Source organism: Cryptomeria japonica, chromosome 8, assembly GCF_030272615.1.
Source record: "Cryptomeria japonica chromosome 8, Sugi_1.0, whole genome shotgun sequence".
Taxonomy (NCBI): domain Eukaryota; kingdom Viridiplantae; phylum Streptophyta; class Pinopsida; order Cupressales; family Cupressaceae; genus Cryptomeria; species Cryptomeria japonica.
In genome coordinates this window covers 125,437,705-125,458,659 of record NC_081412.1, presented here as the reverse complement: position 1 = coordinate 125,458,659, position 20,955 = coordinate 125,437,705, and the positions used below count along the sequence as shown (strand labels likewise).

The 20,955-nt window shown below is 36.6% G+C and overlaps 1 protein-coding gene across 1 annotated transcript in view; it reads right to left on the bottom strand.

Annotated features, from left to right (window-relative positions):
* LOC131041621 (translocon at the outer membrane of chloroplasts 64) overlaps nt 1–20,955 on the bottom strand; it is a 159,322-nt gene that overhangs the window by 14,648 nt on the left and 123,719 nt on the right. Inside the window, exons 7-9 of the mRNA XM_057974759.2 lie at nt 11,431–11,605; nt 10,736–10,870; nt 10,244–10,444 (exon numbers count right to left, since the gene is read on the bottom strand). Coding sequence (XP_057830742.1) covers nt 10,244–10,444; nt 10,736–10,870; nt 11,431–11,605 — 511 coding nt within the window. The remainder of the gene's footprint in view (nt 1–10,243; nt 10,445–10,735; nt 10,871–11,430; nt 11,606–20,955) is intronic.

The following is a 20,955-nucleotide window of genomic DNA, read 5'->3' as shown; positions in this document are numbered from 1 at the left end:
ATGTGGTGGTTTGTGATGAACATCTGGATGTCCTCAGCCTCTGCATACACATCTCTGATCCATTTTATTTTAGTCCCAATCCTTTGTAGCATAAGATTGAGTGAATGTACCGCACAAGGTGTCCAAAAGATGTAATCATAGCATTCCTCAACCAACAAACCAGCAGCTCTACAATTTTTTGCATTGTCCGTTATGACTTGGACAACATTGCGGGGTCCCACTGACTCAATGGCGGAGATGAGAATATCTGCAATAAATTGGCCATCTTTTACTTGGCCCTCACAATCCATAGCTTTCAAAAACATTGCCCCTTTAGGGGACACCACTATGACATTGATCAAGGGACAATTTTTAGAATCTTTCCACCCATCTAAAACAATTGATACACCTGTCTCAACCCATGAATCCCTTATGGGTTTCAATGCATCTTCAACCCCCTTCACCTCTTTCTCCAATAATGTTCCACATACCTTCTCATAACTTGGGCCCTTATACCCTCTTGGAGCTTCATTAACACTTTTCAACATTTGCATCCAATATGGGGAGCCAACAACATTGAAAGCCAACCCATTTGCATATATGCACCTTGCTACATCTTGGTCAGCAATGTCTTAACTCTCATTTGAAAGATTCTGAACTCAATTTCTTGAAAGGTTTTTTGGGATTAGCTTTGAATGAATGTTTAAGTTTTGATCATGGCATGAAGTTTTGTTCATATTACATAACTTAACTGACAAGAATGTAAACAATTAAATTTTTCAGTAGAAAAATAACAGAATTCTGATTTGTATTATTGAAATAGATAATCTTGATACTCAATACTCAAAATATGTCGCTACAATTGCTCAGAAACTGAAAGCCACTTCAAACATACTCGGATCTGCATGGGTGTTTCCACAGTTCTATGACTTCCCATCATTCTGCCTTAAACTTCACCTCGATTCTGGAAACTCCAGCAGATTTTGTTCCAGAACAGCAATTGATTCTGGACTGTTACCAAACTGAGTATCATGCAAATAGTAGTCACTCATCCAACAGAGAGGACCTCTGTGAATTTCCAAGTGTCGGGTGCTATCCAGAGTTACCACGACTTCTTCCAGCCAGCTAAGCCTTGATCTTTGATGAAATTGTATTTTATTCACATTAATTTCCAGCTCTATGATGCTTTGCATTTGTAGGTTCGGGAGACCAGAGCTATTGCAGATTGATGTTCAAGTAATCTTGGCACCACTGTAATACCTTCCGTAATCAATGAATTTTCGGATTGCCTTAAGATGCTGCGACCCACACGCTAAGTCGGCAGTGTTTGATTGGAATGAAGTGGATTGCTTTAGGGTTGTGTCCAAAGCTAGATTCAGGGTTTTCGTCCTGAATTCAGTTAAATGATTTGCAGAGAGAAATTTCCAACCAATATAATAGTCGTGAATAATCTTCTTCAAAAAAAACCCGATCTCTCTCTATTTCCGTTTTCCTTTGATTTCCTTCAATCATAGATCCTCAATCAACGCCAAAATTCTGGTGAAATCCGCTATTTAATCCGCTCCCACTAAAACTCGACTCCAACCTTCTGCACACGCATGGACGCCGAAATATGGCCCGACTCTCTCATTGGCCAATTAAACCAATTTCCCAATTTTCCCAAAGTTGGGAATGAAATATTTGGCTCAGGAAAGAAATATTTGGACTTGTGCTAAAGTTCCCATCAACAAAAATTTCTTATTGGCTCACACTTATTTTTTCCTAGCCGATAAAGGCCAAGAGATAATTGAAGCCAATTATTTTTTAATGCCCCTATAGTTGCCAAGGCAATATCAAACTTCACGGCTTAAAGCAGCCCCACCAAGATAAAAACTTTATTTCATAAAAGAAATGATTTATTTTATTATTAGGTCATGATATGTATGATTAAATATTATCATACTTTATTATTATTGAATCATGACTTAGGAAATATTAAAATATTTTAATATTTCCTTTTATTTCCCCAAACATTCAATTGAACCTCAAACTGTATTTTGTTGATGACCACCTAAAAGTGGATATAGCCTGAATCTTCGATGCCAACTGGGTGTACATCCCTAAAATCTAGGGATGCTTATAAAGTGTACACGAAAATCCCGATGAACCTGAAACTAAGTCCTGATGACTAATCACGGCTATGAGCACCTTTCGGTAATTGCTGTTGATCTGGAAGTTCTTCCTAAAAATTAGGAACCTAACAAAAATCTCCCAATCATCCAAGAAAGCCTCTAGGCACCTCCCAAACCAATCCTAATCATCCCCTAAAATCTAGGAATACCTCCTAACTTTTAGGAATATGCCTGAAACTGCTGAAAATGGCATATAAAGCTCAGAACTACCTCTAACAATCAACTGAAAGGAATCCCTCTGCGTCCTGATGGCCTACAGGATCCAAATAATAGACCATCCTACTACTCTTCTCCTATCACCTAGAAAGGGGACATTACACATTTTGAAATGCGGTTTCTAAAGGCCCCTTTGTTCTTTTGCATGTCAAGGGTGCTTCACTTTGAGGTTCAGCTGTGGAAAAGAAGGGGTGGTTTTCTACTACAACATTGGGATTAGATGGGGCTTGCATTCCTCTTGTTTTCTTTGGTGCAGTTTGATTCAATCTGCGGGCTTCTCTCTCTTCTGCCTCCTCATGCTCCCTAATATATTTCATCACTGTCTCATTTGGTATAGGTTTACCATCTTTTCCAGGACATTTTTTTATGCCTCTTCCTTTTATTCCACACAAATGGCCTACCACCCGATAATATGAACTATTACGTTCCATACCACATCCTTGGCATCTCCAACAGAACCCCCCACCTCCTGGAAGTGGTCTTATAATGTCAACATACTTCTATAGGGGAGAATTTGGATCATTTCTTTGTTTTGATTGTTCATTGCCAATGGGGGAAGAGGTAGATGCCATTCTAGTTCCTATGGCAAGAAATAATATGAACATATTCAAAATCAAAAACAAAAACAAAATAATGAAAAACAATTAATGTTTCATGTTTGACAATTTATGAAACAAAAATAGTTGAAAAAAAATGTTCAAAAATCTACCTCTTGCAGCCAATGGGAGCTTGCAAATGTGTGGAAATCATGCTGCAACACTTGTTGAAGCTTCAAAAATCAGTCTTCAACTCCTCCTATTTGATCTTGGAAGCCAAGTTTTGTTCACCCTTTCTTCAACCTGCTAGCAAAATCTTTTGTTTGCAACACAAATGAGGAGAAATGAGCCAAGTTTATGTTTTAGAAGTTGCTTTTAGGGTTTATTTTTACAAATTCATTGGCAGATTTTTTTTAAAAAAAATTTGCACATTAAATGTCTTTTTGGGTCGATCAGCCGGCCGGGTTCGACTTGGCTCGAACCTGACCTGTGGAAAACGAACCTTGTCCAAACCACAGCCAGATCAAACCCAAACCCAGGACCTGAACCGAAGCGGACCAGGACCAAGGGTCTGAGGGGGCAAACCCGATTAGCTAGGTACCACATCTTACAACACCAGGGAAAACAAAAGAGCCAAAGGCCTTAACTAATGAGAAGCATTTTTGTCTGTCACCTTACCCTATCCTCAATTAGACATCAATTTGTCATATGATTCTATACATTGAGTGAGAGATGGCCCTATCCCTATATTATGAGTATATATGGACTCCCCCCAACAACAAACAGGAAAGTTGACTGCCTGGGCCCTTCCATTTGGAGCAGAGAGTGCCCTGTAAATAGTTATAGAGCTATGCTCGTGCCACCACCAGCCCTACAGATCTGATCCAACTGATCGACATTTAAAGGGCTATCCTATCTCTATATGCTAGCTCATAGAAAGAAAAAAGTTCATAAAGATCCAAAACCAGGTGTTTGGTGTTACTTTTGTGGGGTTTGAGAAATGGTAAATAGTGGAATCATAGTTGAACTACTTGCCAAAAGCAAAAACTCAGTGAAAACTCGGCAACTTAAAAAATTGCTTAAATTTAATTAGAAATGTTTTTTTTTTGCAAAATTCAATGAGGAGATGCATCCAATGAGTCAATAAATGAGTACACAAAAGAAACAAGTTGATTCTAGATATATTTGATTAGTTTAAATGCAAATTGGGTACAAAATAGCATCCTCTTGTGGAATGTTGATGGTTGATAGACTGAAACAAAATGAAATAGCAAATTGTTCTTGTAAAACTAAAAGTATATACTACATCAAAACATTTAACATCTTCCTCTTCCCAGCTCTAGTGAAAACCAGGGGAGAGATAGAACTAGAGGGTCTAGTCCTAGGAGTCCGATGTGGCTCCTCTACCTCACCAAAATTAGGTTGAGGGTAGCACCCCTTGTGTGGGTCTGAGGGTGAAAGAGGGGTAGAGAGATAGGTCCAAATCTTGGGGTAGAGAGGAGAGAGTGAAATAGAGAGTGGTGGAGAGAGGGGATAGAGGAAGAGTGATAGGGAGATAGATAGGTCTAAAATCTGAGGCAGATAAAGTGAGTGAGATAGAGCGAGAGAATGCTGATAGGAGCCTACTGATAACTGAAATTTGACTATCTAAAAATTTAAAAGATCTTCTATAACCTAGAATTTGCATTATAACTCCTAAAGATCTGAAACCACTCTCAAACATCCTGCCAATATATACATGAAAGGAAAAAGACATATTGAAATGTGACTTATACTTCATGTATATATTTTGATGAAGATGAAGAGAATGTTATATTTCATGTATATATTTTGATGAAGAGAATGAGACTGACTTGAAAAAAAAACAATTTAGATAATTTTTTGACGTGTTTGGGCCTCTTTTTCTTATGCAGCCGAGTTTTTGCCAAAGACTCGCCGAGTTTTTGTGAGATAAACAGGAGAGAGCAAAGAGTTCTAAAAACACCACTAAAGCCATTAGGAAAAGTATCATGTGATTAACACCTCTACTGCTTATAGTACAAATATCCAAGTCAGGATGATGTTGGACGTAGTAATTACTAATTAACATTCAGAAGGTAAGGCCAGAATATTTATCAATCTTAGATCCCTTGCAATTGCCTTCAAATACCTATGAAAGATTGATGAATGTCAAATGCATGTGTCTGCATTAAGAGCAACATTTCACATAATTAAAATAAAGGGTGGCATCAATAGAAAGAGGGACTTTATTCTATAAGAAACAACTACCTTCCAACTATAAGCACTTTAAGATACCTAGTAATCATTTATAACATTTTGATAATTATGTTTAACTTTTGATAATGGGTTGCATATATATTGTGATACAAAGCAAGATTTACAGCATACAGCAAACAAGCTATGAAAGCTCTGTTGTTTACCAAGGGTTGTTATCATATCCTGTTCTCAAAGTTGGTGGCCAGATTATGAGTAGAATTTAATACATAAGGGATTCTAATATCAACATGTAAACCCGGTAAATGGATTTGGATTCATATGTGTAGATAGGTAGCTGACTATATGAACTACCATTTCCAAAATATCCCATGGTGTCATAATTGGAAAACCAACTAAGCAGAGGAAAGAGAATTATTAGTTGCAAGGGTGGGCGGGTGCCTGACAGTTCAACCTTTCCTTCCATCACAGAAAGTACTAATGTTTGTCCTCTGTTAACTTAAGGAGTTGAGTAGCTGCACTTTCACATACTGACGAACTCTAAGTCAGTTAAGTGGAACTTTTCTCTGTTGTCATATAAGTGAAAAGCATAGTTGAGCAAGGATTTAAGAACTCACCCCTTTGTCTCCTATATCCAAAACACATTCTCAACGTCTCTGGTAGTTAAGAGACTTCAAATGATGTTTTCTAGTCTCAATATGTCTCTTGAAAGCAGTGCATGAAAACTGTAAAAATTCTCCTAGAAGTTTCCTGGATATGGTATATAAATTAGATTTTTTTTTCTCAAGAGCTAAAACTGGTTGAAAGAGTTCAAGAACTATAGAAAAACAATACTACATGAAATTTTCCAGTATTTGCATAAAATTTTATGCATTTCTTTTGTAGCAGAAACCTCACTCGTGAAATCCAAAGTGCACTACTACATGAAATTTTCCAGTATTTGCATAAAATTTTATGCATTTCTTTTGTAGCAGAAACCTCACTCGTGAAATCCAAAGATGCCCACACACACAGAAGTTTTACCAATTGATTGAAATAAGAAAGAAGGGTAATCCATGGTAGCAGCTTGTGCTAATAGATTATATGCTATAGATGTAATACTAACTACCATAGATGGCACACTCGCAGAGTACTTGGCGAGTTGCAAAAACTCGCCGAGTTTTTGAGCTCGGCGAGTTTTTCTGACTTTAACTCGCAGCAAAAACTCGGCGAGTTTCTTTTAAAAACTCGGCTAGACTAAAAAAAAGACATCACTACAGTAGCTTCTGTGATAGCACAAACTACAATCATGTTACTCATGAAAAGTTGCTATACAATGGGCTCTAGAGGAATGTCTTTCTGGTACGTTAATTTCATTATCACAAGCTAGCATGTTGCTGGCTACTCTGTTCACCTCAAAATGTTTTCTTGATGATGTACAATGAAACACACTAAAAACTATAAAAGTGGGCAAGATGAAGCAAAATTAAAAAAATAATGAAACTCTTGTCTCTTTACAGAACTCAATTTGGTTAAAAAACCCTGCTCACCCCTGCCACCTTTGCTTGCTCTTCTCCTTTGGCCACTCACATGAGAAATTTGCTCAAACAAAAAGATTAAGGGTCGTAATTTATACTCACTGACAATCAAAAAGAAACCCACCCACTTCATACTGAATTGTTTTTGCTTCTTTTCTATCAGATTAAAATCAATGCTTAAAATGCAGGGTACACAAGACCTCACTAGGTGAAATGGGAGATGATTACAGATCCCAAAACAATTTTGAAAATGTCAAGGAATCCTCTTCTGCCACAGAAATGCAGGGTATTTCCAGGACACCACTTCTTAGCACGGACAGCCCAGTAAGTCTACAGTGCATCTAGTATTTTGGGATAAAGGGGACATTCTGCCCCTGTTTTAACTATATACTATGGAATGTGGGAGTAATTCCCCCAAAACAGGAACACACAGAAGGGCTATAGCACAAATATTATCCTTAGGAGCTGATGATTGCAATGTGATCTCCACAATATGCTTCATAGAGGCACTTGGCTTCACTTGGATTGGATTGGCAAGCATGGCACACTGAGGTCTAACAGATCCACGTGAATTTAAGCAAATTGGGAAAAAGCTATTAATTGAAAACTTGAATATTGATTCATTTCTCTACCTATTCAGAAGAGAATGATACAGATTGTCTTGTAACAAATAGACTGGTAGTTTTCAAATAAACAAATGATTGAAGAGGACTGCAGCAAATTGCCAAATCTACTACACTGACAATTTTGTACATGTTTTAGGCTCACAAGTAGACAACAGTCACCATCCACACAAAAATAGAAAGGATTCACATGGGAGAAAAATACTAGAAAACAACCATGGCAGTGTATGTTACTAGGTACACCCTTAAGGCATCCCGCACCCATACCAAGTACGCCTGAGAGTACACCCTGGGTAATGCACCCAGGTGTCTAGGTATACCCAAGTATGTACCCAGGCATACCCAAAGGCTCTGAGCACCAAAAACTAACAAAAACAGACATTTTTTGCATCCGAAGACCCTAAAATGTCTCTAAAAGCATCATTTCACCCAATACAAAGATCATTTTGCTCTCTTCACTCTCTATTCTCATTTTCTCTCAAAAAAAAAATTCAGGGCTGTAGCCCTTGAACCCTAACTTCGGCCTACAAGGAAATGAAAGTTCATTTCCCCACACCCCTTCAATCGTTGGGTTTTTCTCACATATAAAATATTGTGCAGCTTAACATTGCTGCCCCTCAAATCCATTAGGGTCTCCACTCCAAAACCCCACTAGTTAGTGGGATCTGTTGTCATATAAGAAATTTGATTAGAGTGAGGGGGTCTAGGAATGGAGACCAGAATCAAGAACTTAGACAACTAAAATTATCACTATTAAATGCCAATTGATAAATATAAATATTAAATATTTAACTATCAATTGGCATTTAATATTTATCTTTATCACTACCATTTTGGCATTTGGCATTGATCAATAATGAAGGATCGTACTATGAAATGTATTTAGTTTTACAATTTTGCATATTTCTTTAAAAAATTTGTATGTATATACGGAGCCCAAGGGCGGAAAAAATTGCCTGTACCCACATACCAGGTTCTCATACCCATACCAGAATCAAGAACTTAGACAACTAAAATTATCACAATTAAATGCCAATTGATAAACATAAATATTAAATATTTAACTATCAATTGGCATTTAATATTTATCTTTACCACTACCATTTTGGCATTTGGCATTGATCAATAATGAAGTATCATACTATCAAATGCATTTAGTTTTACAATTTTGCATATTTCTTTAAAAAATTTGTATATATATATACGGAACCCAAGGGCGAAAAAAAATTGCCTGTACCCACATACCAGGTTCTCATACCCATACCTACACCAGCAACTTAGATAAAAGAACAACATAGTAGGCTAAAGAAAAAGGTAAGGAGGAGCAAGACATTGCAATAGGAAGAGAACAAAAAGAAAGAGGAGAACCAATGAAGTGAGAATGCAGTACACAGCTTCAAGGTGAAGACGGAAGTATAGAAATAGAGGAACTGATCATTAAAGGATACAGTAATTACCAGTTTGTAGTAAAAACATACAACCTTAGATCACCTGACTCTGTACATATGCATTGAGCGACATGTTTTAGGAATTGAATGAAATATGGTAAGCTTGCAAAAGGAATCGTGGACAAGGTACGAAGAATGGAGCAAGTCAACCAAAAGCTATGTAGAATGAAAGAAGATCCGTAAAACGAAATAATTTCCAATGAACAAATGTGAACAGCATATCTCTACACTTCAAACAGCACAGGAGGTTGCAAACACCTACAAACATTTGTTGGTCAATGTGTGACAGACAGGATGAAAAGAATTATTTTCTATACAATGTACATAGCAGCAGATGATCTCAATCAACTAATGAAAAAGTCCTAGATGGAGAAGAACCATAGTAACCTGGAGACACGTGGATAGAGGTTCCAGTACAGGGGTGGGGAATGCACTTCAAATTACGATAGACAAGTAAATGAATAAGAGGATTTCCACTCTATTACGTATAAATCTAGTCCTCAGAAAGTGTGTGTATGGGGACACGGATGTGGTACTCATTTTTATACTGGAGTTTCCTGGTAACTATGTGAAGAACCGTAGACCAATAGATGCAATATACTAAGAGCTCAAATATATCAAGCAAAGGAGAAACTGAATCTACTGAAACTTGCAAGTCATATATAACTAACTGAATTTTGTGCTCCTAACACACATCCACAACAGAACAAAACTGTTCCAAACAAATGCCAGGAAATTAAAAAAATAATCAAAAAATACAACTTGACAACTTCCAAGTTAGACCTAATCAATGCCTGAGTAAAGCGCAATGAGAATAATTCAAAAGAATATCACTATGTCTAAAGATTTTTTAAAACGTATAAAGTTGCCTAACACTAGACACCAAGACCAATAACCGAGTCAATTATGCATGGCACAACTGCAGATTAACAGATACCAAACTTAAAAGAGACAGACCATAAAGGGTATAAATAAATAGTTCATAGTTCAATTTGACATAGAATACATCGCAAGCTCTTGTGTAAATTAAAAAGACAACTTGAATAAGGACTAGAAATAATTCGCATTGAGCTGCTAAAGCTCAGACATGAATCAAAAGATCAAAAGCCTTGAGCAAAGTTTAAGAGTCGGATGAATTTGAAATAAATGATTTAATGGAACAATTATCTGGCAAACTGACATGGTATGAGTCAAACAATATGCAGAAATTAACATGTTGCAGACACTACACACAATAGGCACACTTACATTAAAGAAACTTAAAGAAATAAAAGTTAAAGAAGAGATAGATTGCTGAGAAAAATGGCAAGAATTACTTTAAGGTAATGTAAAATTATGAGAAGAATCGAGTTGACGTAGGGTGTAATATTTTTGGGGTAAGAAAAGTATTATGTAACATGAACATAAACAACCTTGAGGAGATATATTTATGACTGACTTATCTTTTATTTTATTCTAAAAATACTGACGAGTCTTTGTAAAATTATTCTCTTCTGAAATCATCTTTACAATAACAAAATGGAACCCTTGCAATCATACCTTTTCTTTAGCGATCTCTGCGGCTTCTATTTTGCCATTCGGTGGATTCGCTGTCTGTGTACTTGAACTAATCTCTACTTGTTGGTGGAGAGTAGAATATGCAGCCCTTACAGTATCAAGAAGGAACCTATCTCCCCCATGCCTTGCTATGAATGACACAGCCACAGGACACTTATCATGCTGTCCTAAAGGTATGCTTGCCTGTCCATTTATGTATACACAAACACAATTTAGTAGCAAATGTTTTCCCCAAAACATAATAAGCAATGTCTAATTGCTGGAAAGAGAATCTACGAACCGACACCAGCTGTGCTTATTACATTAAAACAATGAAAAAATGACTGTTTATTAGTGGATCCAGTATATTATTTGATTCAACTCTTAAATAAAGAAGCCCAGTTGTCTCCAAGAATAATCTTTACTGAAATAAGCTAAAGATTTGCAGAAAGGAATGTAATAACAGCCAGAATCCATTTAAATTTTCCGTGCTACCTGACAGCATCCAGACATGCCAGCAATACATAACAGAGTCAAAGCTCTCGTTTGGAAGTCCTCCAAGAAGTTCACCTTCATATTGAGCTTAGGAGGAGGATCTGCGGTTGTAGGAATGACTAATATTCCATCATCCTGTGAACATGATACACAATAGAACAAAGATAACATTTTTTATAAAGTTGAGACTAGAAGCCAATCAATTCAAAGTTGTTCCACGAATTAAAGAAAGAAAAACGCTATCAGGATATGCCTTGAAATGTCTAAATTCATCTCTTGTAAGAATAGTCAGTTTATTGCACTGTAGCGCTAAAGTTGGTAATTCATCCATGCACTAAACCAGTAAAGGGTATCACATGCAACCTACTGCCAGATAACACATGGACAACAAGAAAAAATCACAAGAAATGCATGCATGGGATATCTGACAGGAAATTCATGCTATCAAAAAGTGCATAAATATGGTGTGTGAAGGTTGACTGAAATAAGTAGAGCTGAAGCTCCAGTCACTATAAGTGAGCAGAGGCTCACATTTATGTAGCAGACAATTAATCATGCTCCCCATATGTTCAAACCAACAGAAATAAAATTCACATACTTAATGACCTAATCAAACTTCCATAACACAAAAGTGCACTCTGATAGATTGCAGCAAGCATGATTAATCATATTTTGTAGCTACGAGGCATAAATACCTTTAAAAGAGAATTTAGAGCTTCGCGCGCTTCTTCCCTAACCCTCAAGGAAAGACCAATATTTTCATCATCTGTGTCTATGTCTAGAGCTGCACGTATATGACCAGATATGCCAGGTCCAAAATCAGGCTTCACCGAATTGATCCAGTCTTCATGATTCTTTTTGAACTCATACCTGCAATATCAATCAATGAATCACTAAGATTCAGACATCCGGAAAATTAAAAAGGAACAGTTACTTAAAACATGGGTGAAACCTACAAGCATGAATCAAATAACCAAGCTGGATACTTCATGAAACTGCATTAGTTACAACAAGTTGAGTTAATGGAGAGTAAATTGAAAGGAAATGGTCACATCAAACCTATATATATAATTTACACACACACATTTATATATAAAGACAACAATAACAAAATACAAGAATCCCAAAAAACAATTTGCTCTTATTAACTTTTTACATATAGAAATTTAAAACAATACATAAAATTAACATCTTTCGAGTAGGCAACCAGCATATCCAGATAGGATACAAAAGTTCTGGAGTATCTAATATGTATACCATTTTTATACCCAAATTTGTATCAAATACACTAGATACAGACACAACTTTGGCAGTTTCTTGACTTTTGTATCATTTTTTATTTGTTAAAATTCTTTTCGTGAAGAAACCATTTAGTTTTTGACTCAGACTTGGATTTAGGCTCAGTGCCCAGACTCAGCCAAGACTTGGCAAATTGAAAAAAACATGAAACATAGAGATTTTTAAGGATTCAAAACTTGTTTCATACACCCTCTAAAGAATAAACTCTAGAGACATACTAAACTAAAGCCTTTTCTGCACTTTGCTAACATAATGTGCATAACATGCAGGTTAACCAGGTGCGCATAACACGCAGATTATGCAAAATTTTAGATTTCTCAGATTGGTTACCTTCGGGGGAGGGTTGACACAAAAAGGGTCAACAATAACCTTATCAATGCTAGGCGAATTCCCATGGGGTTAAATTAAAAACATTTTGAGGCAAATAATATCAAATAATGCCTAAGTGGACCTATGGAGGAAATTCGATGCTTTTTTAGAAGGCTCTATAAGAAGTCGCTGGAAGTTGTTTGAGAGGCATTCTATCATTCAATCTTTGTTATGAATTGTCTCTGCAAGAAACACAGTCTGCTTTTCAGGACGAAACCCCTGAAAGGTGCATGCTTGGACGCAAACCCAGGCATATCTCATGCTTTTTCATTCAGCCGTACAGTTTAGGGACAGTTGCAGAGAGTTCTGGAATCAGTTTTCAGGTTTATTTGGACAGGGAAATTTGTGCAGCTTCAGAAGATCAGTGTATCATCAAAGGGCAAACTTCTAGGAGGTATTCGTTGCTTTTTACAACACCAGGGTTTGCAGCGCTTAAGGAAGCCATAAAATCACAGTTCAGGCCACTTCCCAGCGAGCAGACTATCTTCCAGGTCTGCAAACTATTTAATTCTTCCTGCAATAATAGGCGAATAGGTCAGGATAGAAGTTCAATCTGCAATCAGTCTTCTGCAGACCCTGGGTGTGTAAGTTTGATTTCAGAATCTGAATCAGAGGTGCTTTTTACTTTTTGCCAAAGCTTTTCTTTCATCTGTAATTCTCTGGAATACATTTTGATGTTAAGAATCAAACTCTTATTGCCGTGATATAATTTATTTCATAATATTGCTCTAGGTTTCAATATTTCGGAAGTTAGAATATTTCAGCCAAAAGTAGGCGCCTAGAAAAGAGAGGTCAAGGCTCAAAGAAAATCATCCATTTTTGCCATTTTCCACCATTCCTTCCAAATCGGAGTTTTAAAGTATTCCAGAACAAAAAACTTTGGTGTGGGAGATCTTGAGGACAAAAACCCTCTTTGCTTCCATATTGGATTTGAGGATGATAACAATCTTGTGCATTGGAAGTGATTCCATCTGAGAATCACAATTGTGCTAAATTGTTGAAAGATCGATTGATGATTTGAATTCATTTTCAAATGCTACAGTAGCACTATTGTGTTGAAATAATGTATTGCTGATTTTGAAAGGCTTTCAGACTATTGTTGTTGTTTGTTGCATATTCCAATCATTGGATCAGCTGTAATGCATGTTTCCAGCCATCATTTTGAAAGAGGTTTCTTGTTGTTGCTGAAATAGAGTTTGGATCTGCTCTTTTGTTGAGGTTTACAGCCATTAACCGATGTTTCCATCCCTCATAATTGCTGCACCCAGAATTTGACTGATGTTTCCAGTTCTAACAAGTGCAATGCCTAGGGTTTTGAAATTTGGATTAACTGATGCCATTGTGAGACCTTTCAGACCATGTATCTGCCATCATACATGTTTTCCAGCTACTATACCTTCAATTAATTGCTGATTTTCTGCATTTGGCTGAAAGAACAACTGCTTTCATCAATTTGCTGCCATTTAAGAAGGTTCTCAAACCTGTTCATGCACCTCTCAATAGCCACAATATAATTTCCACTCCATTATTGCATGTTTGGCATCTATTTCTAGGGATTGTACCCTTCCATACAGCTCTATGGACTGCTGTAAGTGAAATTGTTGGCAAAATATTAATTGCCTAAAATGATGTTCAAAGGATTATTTGCTGTCAAAAATAATCAAATATGCCTTAATTAAATATTCATGGTGCATGTAGAAGTATAAACAAGGGTTTCATATATATTTCCAGCTTTCGTACATTAGTAAATACATTACTTTCAACATTTGAGGGTGTAATGTCCCTTTCCAGGATTTGGTCTATTTTAACCATAATCAATCTATTTTTGAAAATACTAATGACTTAAACTAACTTGATTAAGAGTCAAGTCTATCTTACACGAGTCAAACCTGTGATATTTGATCTTTCTTTAGTCTATCACGTACTTGCTAACTTACCATATTAAATAATCAATCTTATTCTGATTCATATACATCCTTTTCGCATTTATTAATTATTATTTGTATAAATTATTACGTGATATTACAAAGTAATTTCTAAAAGTATTATGTAACCTTAACTATTATATTAATATCTATTATTATCAATATCTATATTTACAAATCATTATATTACTCTTATTCTGATTTGAGTATAGATATATATACATGAATTAAATAGTATTATCAATTATTTATGGATTACTAGTATCCTTTTATATTATTACTATACAACTAAATAGTATTACCAATTATTTATGGATTTACTAGTATCCTTTTATATTATTACTATACTATTACCACGTAAAACAATCTTAATTAGTAATGTGTTTAGGGGCTGATATTGGCAGACAGATCTGACGCATGTCAGATCTGGTCTGCCACTGACTTGATATCCTTATTAAATATATTGCACTCCATGTTAATATTTTCATTAATATTAACCTCTGCATGGAAACATTATTTCATACAGTAAAAGTATATCCCCACGCATACCATCAAGGTCAAGGATGCTACCGCCATAGCTTAATACTATTCTGATGTGTTCTGATCGGCGGTTCCCCATCATATGTATCCCCTTTGTAAATCTGTCTTTGAATGATTTATTCTCTTTATAATTTATATACACATTGGCTGGTGTATGTACGTTAGATCCTCCTCTTCCATACCATACTTATTATATCACTCCTTAACTGATCTAACGCATGCTATATCTATTCCAAAATATATATATATGTCATTCTCTTCCCTCTGAAATAGAAAAACATATATAAACCAATTCGATGCCCTTTGGAAATGGAATGATTAATAATATATATTTACAGATTACAATCACACTGCTTCATTCACAGGTTATAATCTCACCACTTCATTATACTAACCGATGTTCTTAACGTTATGTTGATTTCCTCTTCCAATATGTAATTGGTTAGCTATCTATATTGTTTACGATTAGCCTTCTTCCTAATCACAATCGTATAATTGTTGATCATAATGTTATTATTTAGGCATCCCTTTACTTAATATAACTCTCTCTTTGTCAGTGATTAGATATAATCTAAGTTGCCGGTTCGAGTTCGGGTTCCAGTTCGGGTTCGAAGAACCCGGTACGCCAGTATGGCAAAATTTTGAAAAGGGGTTTGGGTTCGTTTGGGTTCGTTAGTACAAAAACATGTAAATTTTTTATATATATATATATATATATATATATATATATTTTGATATTTGTGAAGCCTATAAGCATGAATTAAAATATGCATGTCACATAGCATCATATGAACAACAAAACAAACATAAACTTGTAATCATAGCATCATGATCATACCATAATTGATAATAGCATCATATACATCAAGTTTAATATCAAAATGACAAAATATTCAAGTATCATTGTTTCAACTTTCAACAATATAAACTTAAAGTTTAATCATCAAATGGATCATCTAATTCTTCATCCTCCTCCTCCTCCTCCTCCTCATTGACATTGACATTACATGAGCCAATGCCACTTGCACTTGCACTATAAGTTGGCTCAATTTCCGAGTCATCAAGTGTCAATGCAAGAAGCTGAGAAGCAGGAGCATCCAAATCAGTATGCCTGGCTCTATATCCCACATCTTTGTTTCCCCTTGTGTGTAGTCATGTTGTTTGTGTGAAAGAAGACGTAGGTTGGAATGCACATATACTAAATTCTCCGCTCTTTTTGATAGCAGCCTATTGCTCTTTACTGAGTGGATGAAAGAGTATGTGCTCCAGTTTCTTTCTGAAGCAGATGAACTAGCAACCTATGAAGACAAAGTAAACAATTAAAGTTATACATTAATAAAAATAAAATTACTAGCAACCTATGAAGACAAAGTAAACTATAAATAAACTAAAACTTGTAAATTTAAAATTTTAATTAATTAAACTTACTTGTGATAAAACTTTTATAGCGAGGGGTTGTAGGTGTTGGAAGCATGTGCCATGGAAGTACCACCAGCTATGAGCATCTTTCTTGGATCTATGACAAAGTGCATCAACACTTAGACCATTCCCATTTGCGAATTCTATGAACTCATTTGTAACAACATCTCGCAAATCATCATCGGGATATAGTCTAAGAAATGCTGCCTTATACCCATCAGATACTTCTAGATCTCTCCACAGTGGAATCCATCCTGGTTTATCAAGAAACTGATTGCTATAGTACTTAGGTGTCAAGGCATAGGCAAGAAGGTGCAAAGGAGTGGTCATCTTATTCCACCTCTCTACAATAATTACTTCCAGTTCTTTGAAGAATTTCTCCTGAGGATCATTCTCTTTTTCATTTATAGTGGCCTTTATTTTTTCAAGCATTGAATCAATGCCATCATAAATCTCACCTATGCAAGGCCTATCCATGTCTGTATAGCGAATCATGCTCATGATGGGCTCAATGATACTTAGGAGATATGTAACAAGATCCCACCATTTCTCATTCAATATTCTATCCCTGATTTTTTCTGCCCTCTCAGTGCTACTTTGCTTCCATACAGTCCAATTGGTGCTGATCACCATATTGCATAGTGCCACTCTAACTTTCACAAGTCGTCTTAAGACGATTGTGTTTGATGCAAAACGGGTCTCAGCAACCTATAACACAAATTAATGCCAAATGATTAAAAAATAAAGCCAAACTTTAAAGAAGAATACACAATATAGCTTACACAATGATATTATTAACATTGAAAATTCAAAAAAATCAGAAAATGTAAAATTAAATTACTATTTCACTTACCTTCAATTGCTCCAAATTTGAATAGGTTCTAAAAATCCCTTGAGACATGTGGTGGTTTGTGATGAACATCTAGATGTCCTCAGCCTCTGCATACACATCTCTGATCCATTTTATTTTTTGCCCAATCCTTTGTAGCATAAGATTGAGTGAATGTACCGCACAAGGTGTCCAAAAGATGTGATCATAGCGTTGCTCAACCAACAAACCAGCAGCTCTACAATTTTTTGCATTGTCCGTTATGACTTGGACAACATTGCGAGGTCCCACAGACTCAATGGCAGAGATGAGAATTTCTGCAATAAATTGGCCATCTTTTATTTGGCCCTCACAATCCACAGCTCTCAAAAACATTGCCCCTTTAGGGGACACCGCTATGACATTGATCAAGGGACGGTTTTTAGCATCTTTCCACCCATCTGAAACAATTGTTACACCTGTCTCAACCCATGAATCCCTTATGGGTTTCAATGCACCTTACTATATCTTGATCAGCATTGTCTCTACTCTCATTTTGGAATGCGGTTTCTAAAGGCCCCTTTGTTCTTTTACGTGTCAAGGGTGGTTCACTTTGAGGTTCATTTGTGGCAAAGAAGGGGTGGTCTTCTACTACAATACTGGGATTAGAAGGGCCTTGCATTCCCCTTGTTTTCTTTGATGCGGTTTGGTTCAATCTACGGGCTTCCCTCTCTTCTGCCGCCTCATGCTCCCTAATATATTTCATCACTATCTCATCTGGTATAGGTTTACCATTTTTTCCAGGGCATTTTTTGATGCCTCTTCCTTTTATTCCACACAAATGGCCTACCACCCGATAATATGAACTATTACGTTCAATATCACATCCATGGCATTTCCAACGGAATCCCCCACCTCCCGGAAGTTGTTTTATAATGTCCACATATTTCCATAAGGGACAATTTGGATCATTTCTTTGTTTTGCAATTATTTGTTCATTGCCAACGGAGGAAGATGTAGATGCCATTCTAGTTCCTATGGCAAGAAATAAAATAAACATATTCAAAAACAAAAACTAAATAATGAAAAAAAATTCAAGTTTCATGTTTGAAAATTTGTGAAACAAAAAAAGTTGGAAAAAAATGTTTAAAAACCTACCTCTTGCAGCCAATGGAAGCTTGAAAATGTATGGAAATGATGCTGCAACACTTGTTGAAGCTTCTAAAATCAGTCTTCAACTCCTCCTCTTTGATCTTGGAAGCCAAATTTTCTTCAAACTTTCTTCAACCTGCTCTCATAAAAAATTTGTTTGCAACACAAATGAGGTGAAATGTGTCAATAAAGTGTTTTAGAAGTGTTTTTTAGGTTATGATTTTCACTTTTTAATAGGCGGAACTGAAAAAAAATTAAAATTTGGTTTGTTTTTAAGCTTTACGGGCCGCCCAACCGCCGGGGTTCGCCTGGGTTCGACCCCGGGTTCGACTGGGTTCAACCCGGGTCGAACCCACCCTGGGTTTTTCGAACCCTGGTCGAACCCAGGTCGAACCGGACCCGTACCATGGACCCAGTCGAACCCGGACCCGTACCAGGGCGTCCCAGGGGCGAACCCGGTAACTTAGGATATAATCAATATCGTGCCATTTTGTAAGATACTACGCAGTGGATGCTTAAAAGGTATTGGATTCATTTTGACACTAAACGTGAATCGCCTTAACACAGCGGTATTCTAAATATGATTAGTCAATAATTATTCATTCTTATATATATCTTTTGAATTAATTTATTATTTCATTTAATCATTTATATATAAATATGTAATTTATGTTTACAATTTATAATATAATATTTATATATTTCTTTTATTTGTATATTTCAAAGATATTATTAGTAATGAATATTAATATATTAATTAAATAATAATTTTAATAAATAAACAAATTTCAAATAATCATTCGTTGTTAATTATTATATTAACTAGTAATGATAGTTGATTCATTTAGGATATATAACGATCAAGAAGGTGAATTTGCTGTCTATAACATGCATTTTGATTGATAAGGGTGATTAGCATCAATTTCAGTAGAGTTTTAACACCTACATTTGACATTGATTCATTATTTCAGCTTGCACATTTTTGAAGATTAATCTATTTCCTACAGATGCCTGATTGGTAACATTATAGTGTATTAGATCAAAGTAGCTTCTATTTGACTAGTTTACTGTGTCTTTAAAGTTTATATATTGAAGGGTGCATGATAAAAAAATTAAATCCTTAGAAATCTCTATATTTCATGGAAACTCAATTTTTCCGAGTCTTTGCCAAGTCTGATCGTCAAGTCCGAGTCTGGGTCAAGTCTCAGCCAAGTCCAAGTCTTGCAACACTAATTACAAGTAGGTTTGTGGCCTAAGAGAACACCAACAAATAACTTATACCCAATATGAAACAACATTATAAAATGCAAGTTTGACAAAAAAGATGCCTACAAAACAAACAGCAACCAAAACTAGAAACAAAAGAAAAGATTCAGTGATGCAAGATCACTTGTGGGGTGAGGTACTCCTGCATCAGACACCCCAGTTAAGAGTTTTGTGAGCACTGCACATAGTATTCACAAAATAGTGATGTATGATAGAACCCCCTTTCAAAATGCATACAAACCTCAGCATGCTCCATTATTGAATTAAGGTTCATCAAAAGAAACACTTTCCTTTGCTTCTTTCAACTTTAGGTTGGGCCATATCCCATCCTTTTTTACCAAGTCTGGACTTTCACTTCCATTCCTCTTGTGTATCTTGTTTTCCTCACTAGGTAAACAGAAGGAATACAGAAGTAATGCAAAAATAAACAATGCAATAACAACATGAATACAAGAATAAGCTTTCCATTAATAACTCAGAGTATATACAATGTTCATAGCATTATCTGTCGTAAACAACATATCCTTCAATACCCGCAAGTAGTACAATATATAACAGCTGAAGGGGTGCGACACAACCATCGCGACTCCAACTACCTACACGTCGGCTAACTAACTACTAACAAATAACATTACTACCAAAACATAAGATATACATATTTCCCGACAACATCATTCCCCCCAAAAAAAGAAGTCGTCTTCGACGACTAACAACAAAAATGGAGATAATGCAACCCATACAAAATATACATCAAGACAAAACTAAAGAGGGGGTTGGGGAAGCGTCCCTGAAGTAGAAGGCTGAGATGCTGGTGCCTGGGCCGCCAAGCGGGCACGAAGCTCATAAACCTGTTGAGTACGTACAGTAACATCATGCTTCGCCACCAACACTTTCTCCAAAGCCGTCTTCACCATATGCGCGGCTTCCAGTAACTCCTCTTTCGTATCCACTGTCTCCATCATACAGACCAATCGATCCTGCAACAAGCTCCTCTCGGCAGTGACTGCATCCAACTCCTGCTGTACGAGGCTCCTCACACTCTGCTCCGCCGAAAGGCGAGTCTCCACCTCGGCCTTCTCTGCTCGGGCCATCTCAAGCCGCACCAACAACTGGGCCCTCTCTGCTACCCACGAGGCCTGCTGAGTGGCCACATCCCTCTCCAACTCGACCCTAGCAGCCTTGCGAACCGCAGACTCATGCTGTGTACGCCTTAGTGCATAGTAGGCATCTAGGTAGACCTGCTCAATCTCTCGGACGACTGCCATCACCCGAGTCTCCACAATGGGCTGACGCACAATCCAAGCCTGTAGCATCTCATCCATCTGAGTAGTCGGCCATCCCAGAGACTCAAAGCATGTAGTAAAGGCTGCACGGCATACCATCCGCATAAACTGTAGGACCCTCTCTAACTCCACCACAACCTGTTGCAATGCTCGCGTCTG